Source organism: Crocuta crocuta, unplaced genomic scaffold (genome assembly GCF_008692635.1).
Source record: "Crocuta crocuta isolate KB4526 unplaced genomic scaffold, BGI_CrCroc_1.0 scaffold675, whole genome shotgun sequence".
In the NCBI taxonomy this organism is placed as follows: Eukaryota; Metazoa; Chordata; class Mammalia; order Carnivora; family Hyaenidae; genus Crocuta; species Crocuta crocuta.
Window position 1 is genome coordinate 1,759,084 of NW_027528796.1, and position 7,442 is coordinate 1,766,525.

At 58.0% G+C, this 7,442-nt stretch overlaps 1 protein-coding gene across 1 annotated transcript in view; it reads right to left on the bottom strand.

The window, feature by feature from the left end:
• Positions 1–2,661, bottom strand: part of LOC144224410 (uncharacterized) — a 4,903-nt gene extending 2,242 nt beyond the window's left edge. The window contains exons 1-4 of the mRNA XM_077755363.1: positions 2,246–2,661; positions 1,329–1,347; positions 998–1,039; positions 772–901 (exon numbers count right to left, since the gene is read on the bottom strand). Coding sequence (XP_077611489.1) covers positions 772–901; positions 998–1,039; positions 1,329–1,347; positions 2,246–2,661 — 607 coding nt within the window. The remainder of the gene's footprint in view (positions 1–771; positions 902–997; positions 1,040–1,328; positions 1,348–2,245) is intronic.
• Between the last annotated feature and the right edge of the window lie 4,781 nt (positions 2,662–7,442).

A 7,442-nucleotide genomic window follows, 5' to 3' on the forward strand; every position in this document is an offset into this window, starting at 1 on the left:
GCGGCTGGCCCGGGACCGCCTGCCCGCCGCGGGATTCTGCATTTAGTCAGCCATCCGCAGTTACCCCGCGAAGTCCTTTTTTCCATACAAGGTCAAGGGCACTTGGGGACTGTGGGGAAGCTGGCTTTGGGAACATTAGGTGGCATATGGCCGTGTCCCTGCAAACACGCCCATGTCTTACCTGCCCTGCCCACTGCCCACCACGGCTGGGGTTTGTACCGCGTCAGCCAGGCACTCTGTGGGCCTCTGTCCCCTCTGTGGCAAGATGGGCTCCTAGGGACCCATGTCACTGGGTCAGCTGAGGACTGTGTGATTTAAACACGGCAGGTGCCTGCAGCTCACAAAATGCGTCACAAAGGGGGGCCGCTCGTACTGGTTTTATCGGCCATGTGATATACATGTGACCCAAGTATCCACTAAGCCTAGAAAAGTCATGGTGTAATCAGCTAGAAAGTTCTCAGCTGCTGTCAGGCATGTGAGTTTGGCGGGAAGGTGCACAGCAGGACCTGGGGCTTCAGGTCCGAGAGGGCAGTCACCGTCCAGCCCTGTGGTAAGGTTCACAGCCTGGATTTCCGGGACATCGGTCCTGGTGAACTGGACGGCCTTGTCCAGCACCTACGGGGGCTTCCGCTCACGGGAGACCATGCACAGGCCCGTGCAGAGCCCCCTGCACAGGCCTGCGCTCCCTGGGGGGGCCCAGGGGGTCCGTGCTGGCTCTTCCTACTCAGACCTGGCAGGTCCGCCCCGCAGAGCTTCAGGGAGAGGACGGACCACACTGCCCTCGGTGCCGGTGGCTCCCCCGCCTGCCCTGGCCGTCGCGGTGAGGCCGGGCCCTGGGAGGCAGGGTCTTCTCGGAGTCATTGAGTCCCCATCGTCTTCCTGCAAGGGCGGCCTCTTCTACCTATAGAGGGATGCGCACGAGCGGCGGGGGTCCTCCAAGCAGGGGGCCTCTCGTCCTGGGCCTGGCCCCATTGCAGCTATGGGGTCCCCATCTTACCTGCCCAGTGTCATTTAGCAAACAAGGGACCAGTTGCCAGAACTAGGGAAAGAGAGGCAGGCATAGACCCTGAAGGCCCTGCCTAGGAGGACCATAGCCGGGCTGGGGGTGGGGGTAGGGATGGGAAGGCCACAGCAGAGGCCCCATCCCCCTGGAAGGTGCTAGTTCAGCTCAGAAGAGCCTAAGCTCAACTTCTGCAGGTCCTGGGGGGTCACATCTGGAGGTGCACATGTGGCCTGGAGCCCAGGAGAGGCTGGACGTGTCCGGACAGAGAGCCAAGGTGCAGGGGGTTGGAGGTGGGGGGGGGGGCTGGAGAAGTCAGAGCTGTGACCTGGAGGCCGGGGCCAGCTCTGCGGGGACAGGCACACAGGAGAGGGGGCACGAGTGAGGTGACGGGAGCACAGGGACCTTTGGTGGCTGGACAGGCTGGGTCAGGGGCTGGGGGCTGGGAGCGTGGAGGGAAGGGTGGCTGAGTGGAGCAGGTGCAGNGGGGGCAGGAGGCTCTGCTGGGGAGGGGACACGGGCTGTGTTCTAGCCATCGCTGCAGAGGGAAGCGGCGTCCGGCCCTGCGTGTGCGGTCTGAGCGCACAGCTCCAGAGGCAGGAGGGTTTCAGATGCTGGACAAGGAAGGAGGGGCAGGAGGGCTCAGGTGGCCATGGGGGTGCTTGCTGGACCCCTGCACCCCCACATCCTCCCCAGCGTATGCCGGACCCCGTGTCCTGCTGGGCTCCCTGCGGGGGGAGAGTTGCCCAGGGTTACTGTGCCCACGACTGGCTGCCACCGGGTCCTGAGGAAGCCCCCCCCCCAGGAGGGCCTCGGCCACGGCCGCCACGCCTGGGACTGTGAGGGGCGGGGCCCTGAGGGAGGGCTGGTGTGGCTGAGGACCGCCCCGCCCCCCACCTCTGTGGGGACAGAGAGGCAGTTTAACTAGAACCGGCCCAAAGAGAACCAGGTGACGCCGGGTTACTGTAAGCCACGTTTATTAGGTTTCTCCAGGCAGCTTCCAGGGAGGGGAGACCACTGTGGCCTGCGCTGTGGACATAGTCCCAAGGCATGAGCACTGGGACCCCGGGAGGAGGGTGGCAGTGGGGGTGGGAAGGGTCATTCTGAGTTTGACGGGTACCCCCCGCTGGCCTGAGAGGAGGGGGTGCTGTCTATACTTCACAGGCCTAAGAGACAGACCCCAAAACAGCTGGGAGGCTGGTACTGGGGGGGTGGGGTCCCCACAGGGACGCCTGGCCCCATCACTGGCCGCAGCAGGTGGGGTGGGGGCACGCGGGGCGGCAGAGCAGGGACACGCAGGAGGCCGGGCGGCAGCAGGAGGCAGGGGCGCAGCAGCAGGAGGCAGGGGCGCAGCAGGCGGGCTTGCACACGGGGCGGCAGAGCAGGGACATGGAGGAGGAGGGTCTGCAGCAGGAGCTGGGCTGGCAGCAGGGGGTGGACCCGGAGCACACAGGGGTGCAGCAGACGGGCTTGCAGCACACAGGGGTGCAGCACACGGGGGCGCAGCAGCTGGGGGCGCAGCAGGGGGGCTCGCAGCAGCTCTCTGGGCAGTCGCCCCCCTGCCAGGAGGAGCCGGGGCAGGAGTCAGGGGCCCCGGGCAGGCAGACGCGGCTGCCGTAGCTCAGGTCGCTGGAGCAGACGGACAGGGTGGACGCGGCCATGGTGGGGGCGGGGGGGCTGGAGGAGAGTGCGTGTGAGTGAGTGTGTGTGTGGGTGAGTGTGTGTGCGTGCTGGGTGCTCGGGGTGTTTGGGGCTTATATGCAGCCCAGGGCTGTGAGCTGTTCATCACAAGGCCCGTCTCCTTGTTGTTGTTGGAGCAGGGCCCCCAAGGCAGCGGCCACGCGGCAGGTCGCTGGGCCCGGGAATGACTCAGGAGGTCAGGAGCCCCTGACACCCGCCCTCTGCTCCCAGCGTCCCTCTAGGGCTTCTTTCTCACTATGACACCCCGTCCTTCTCAACACTCGGAAATCATACGCATTTTTTTTCTTATTGTCTTTCTTTGGGGGAAATAATTGTGTCCTGAATCCATCAACTAATGAATAGCTTGGGAACCGTATTTATCTTTGGTGTGTTTGCAAACACATGTGTCATAGGTCTTCTGTGCCTGCAACTATTCCAAGCGACTTTGTACATTTAAAAAAAAATGTTTATTTGTGAAAGAGGCAGAGCACAAGCAGGGGAGGGCAGAGAGCGAGGGAGACACAGAATCTGAAGCAGTTCCAGGCTCTGAGCTGTCAGCACAGAGCCCAATGCGGGGCTCGAACCCACGAACCGTGAGATCATGACCTGAGCCGAAGTCAGACGCTGAACTGACTGAGCCCCTCAGGCGCCCCGCAAATTTGTACATGTTAACTCAGTGACCCCTAAACAACCTTGTGAAGTAGGAACTGTCCTTCCCATTTTACAGATGGGGAAACTGAGGCACGCTCTAAACTTGCACCAACTCCCACACAAGTGAGGAGAAGGGCCCGGATCAGAAGCCGGGGTCCCCTGTCTCAGTCCAAGACTCTGCTGCCCCAGAGGGTAGAGAGCAGCGGGCATATGGGAGGCGCGGGGACAGGACAAAGTTAGATTTAGAAATGGTGAAGGTGGGAAGGTGTGGCAGGTGCCAGCCAGCAGGAAACACCCGGTAAAGTGGTGCTTCTAGAATGTGGGAGAACGTGCGCTCAGGGGCAGCAGGCACGTGCACGCACACCGTGCGGGGAGGCTGCGGGGGGCAGGTGCTTGGTAAGAGCCGGACTTTGCCCGACTGAGAGCGCAGAGCGTGCGACACGCGAGGGCAGGGGTGAGTGTCCCGGCCGGCCTGGGCCCCCGCCTGCAGGAGCCCTGCACGTGGAGCGGGTGGCTGGGGCGCCATCAGCTGGCGCGCGCGGGGGCGGGACTGGGGGAAGGAGCCGTCTCAGGTGACCCTGAGGGAGTGGGAGCCTAGCTGGGGCGCAGCCAGGGGAGGCCTGCCCGGGACTGCCAGCTTCGTGCCAGGATCGTGGCCCCACTGCCCACGCTGCAGCGGGAGGGGCCGCCGAGCTCCCTTGTGCTGGGCGGCCCGTCTGCAGGGGCTCAGAGAGGGAGCCTGCTGTCAGTAGGAGCGCAGGGATGCGGCGGTGGGGGCAGAGAACCCGAGCGCAGGGATGCGGGGGTGGGGGCAGAGAACCCGAGCGCANCGGTGCGGCCGCGACTTGGGCTTGGAGCCGAGCAGGGCGCCCCGCGCAGGCCGCAGGGCGGTCCGCCGCCAGCGGGGAGCAAACGGCAACGTGAAGGGGGTCTTTGCTGGGGAGGCCGTTTGGGTTTGGGGCCGGCACCGGGGTGGGGCCCCTGCCTTCTGAAGACACAGGCAGGCCCCGTCTTCCCCGATGACGCGAGGAGACGGTTCCCTGCTTGCCGCGAAGCCGGGCTGGCACCAGGCGCGTCTCCCAGGGCTGAGGTTTGCAGCCGCTGTGTGGGGAGGCCTGGCGGGAGGGCTGGGGCTGTGGGCAAGGGCGGCCGGCTTCCTGGAGCCGGTGCCTCTCCAAGTGCCTGTGTGCGTGGGGACCAGTCGCATGTCTGAGTGCAGGGCCGTGCCCGCCTTGCCCACGGCTGCCCACCCCCGACGCCTGCCCAGACGCACACTCGGCCCCGGGATGCCGGTGAGGCTCACCTTGTGGCCGCCGCACAGGCGAGGGCTCCACGGGCCAGGGAGGTGCCATCCTGCCCTTGCCTCATGAGCAGATGCGGCGAAGAGCCACAGTTACCTCGAGTCTCCCGGACCGGGCGCTGTGCCCTCTGGCAGGAGCTCTGCCCACATTCGCTCCTCTCGCTGCCTCGCTGAGATGGCCCCCGTGCAGCCCCCCGTGCATGCACGCAATGCCTGCAGCCTTCTGCGCATGTGCACAATTATAAGCACACAGGGGCGCCTGGGTGGCTCAGTCGGTTGGGCATCTGACTCGATTTCGGCTCAGGTCATGACCTCACTGTTCGTGGGTTCGAGCCCCGTGTCAGGCTCTGGGCTGACCGAATGGAACCTGCTGTGACTCTCCCTCTCTGCTCTCTGACCCTCCCTCACTTGTGCTCTCTCTCAAAATAAATTTTAAAAAACCCCACAAAATTATAAGCATGCAGTAATATGTTATTACACTTACCATTACAAGTAAGACAAAACCATATTCTTCTGTTTGACTTTCTTTAAAAAAGTTTTTTAATTGTGGTAAAATACATGTAACATAAAGTCTTCCATGGTACCCATTTTTTTTCTTTTATTTTCTTTTATTTATTTATTTTTTTATGCTTCTTTTTTAAATTTTTTTTATTTTTTACAAATAGTTTATTGTCAAGTTGGTTTCCACATAACACCCAGTGCTCATCCCCACAAGTGCCCTCCTCCGTGCCCATCCCCCCTCCCCCCACACCCATCAGCCCTCAGTTTGTTNTGAGAGTCTTTATTAAGAAGGGATGCTGTTTGTCAAATGCTTTTTCTGCATCTATTGACAGGATCATATGGTTNCCCCCATGGTACCCATTTTTAAGTGTACAGTGTAGGGGCACTGGGTGCATTCACGGTTATGCAGCCCCACGGTCCCTCCTCAGGACTTTATCATCGTCCCGAACTGAACCTCTGTCCCGTTCGCAGTCCCCCCAGCCCCCCCATTTTACCGTTTCTGAGTCTGACTGCTCGGGCACCTCGCACACTGGGGTCAGAAAACCTCTGTCCCTTTGTGGCTTCACTCAGCAGCATGTCCTCAAGCCTCATTCGTGTCAAAGCCGGCATCAGAGCTGCTTTCATTTCCTGAAGGAAGAACATTCCACTCTATGGATGGACCACATTTTGCTTATCCATCCATCAGTGGACCCGTGGGCTGTTCTGGGCTTTTTGCTGTTGTGAATAATGCTGCAGAGAACATCTGAACACCTTTTTACTTTTTGGGGGGTAGTTTCTTAGGAGTGGAGTTCCTGGGGCGTATGGTACGTGCAGACTGTTTCCACACTGGCACGCGGCTTCATATCCCAGCGGTTGTGTTTGAGGACTCTGGTTTCTCCACATCCTCACCAGCACTGGTTCTCTCTCTCTCTCTCTCTTTCTTCCTTCCTTCCATCCATCCTTCCTTCCTTCCTTCTTTCTTTTTTAAAATTATAGCCATCGTGCGTATGACATAGTATTTCATTGTGGTCGTGATTTGCTTTTCCCTGATGACTAATAATGTGGGGCATCTTTTCATGTGCTGTTGACCATAGGTGCAACTTTGTTGGAGAAATGCCCATTCAAGTTCTTTTCCTATTTTAAAAAAGGTTTATTTATTTCGAGAGAGTCAGAGACAGTGTGAGTGGGGGAGGGGCAGAGAGAGGGAGAGAGTCCCAAGCAGGCTCTGCGTGCCATCAGCTCAGAGCCCGACACGGGACTTGAACCCACGGACTGTGAAACCAGGACCTGAGCTGAAATCAAGTTGGACGCTTAACCCATTGAGCCCCCCAGGCACCCCTCTTTGCCCATTTTTAAATTGGGTTTCTTGTTTTTTTTTGTTGCTGAGTTGTATGAGTTCTTTGTGTTTTCTGGTTGTTAAACTCTTATCAGATATATGATTTGCAAATATTTTCTCCCATTCTGTAGACTGTCCTGTCACTTTCTTTGTTTTTTTTTTTTTAATGTTTTATTTATTTCTAGGAGAGAGAGAGAGAGACAGCATGAGCAGGGGAGGGTCAGAGAGAGAGGGAGTCACAGACTGAAACAGGCTCCAGGCTCTGAGCTGGCAGTCAGCACAGAGCCCGACGCGGGGCCCGAACCCACGAACCGCGAGATCATGACCTAAGCGAAAGTCGGACGCTTAACCGACTAAGCCACCCAGGCGCCCCTGTCCTGTCACTTTCTTGATGGTGTCCTTTGAATCACTAGAGTTTTCAATTTTGATGATGTCCAATTAATTTTTTTCTTTTGATCTTCATGCTTTTGGTGTTGTAGCTAAGAACGTGCTGTCAAATCCAAGGTCACCAAGTGATTCCCCTGTGTTTTCTTCTAAGACATTTTGGTTTTTGCTCTTACATTTAGGATGTTTATCCATTTTTAGTTAACTTTAGTAGATGGGGCGAGGTAGGGGATCGAACTACCTTATTTTGCATGTGGAAATCTAGCCTTCTCAGCACCATTTGTTGAAAAGATGATTTCTTCCTCCACTGAACAGTCTGAGAACACTTGTCAAAAATCCGTTGACCATAAATACATGGGTTTATCTCTGGACTCTCGGCTTTCCTCCGTCAGTCTGTATGTCTGTCCCGTATGCCAGTACCGCACTGGCTCAACCACTGTACTTTTGCGTAAGTTTTGGAATCAGGAATTGTGAATCCTTGCGCATTCTTCATCCTTTCAAGTTTATTCTGTTCTAGACTCTTATCAATTCCATGTGATTTCGAGGATCAGCTTTTTCATCTCTAGAGAAAGAGGCTTTTGGGATTTTGATAAGGATTACATTGCATCTGC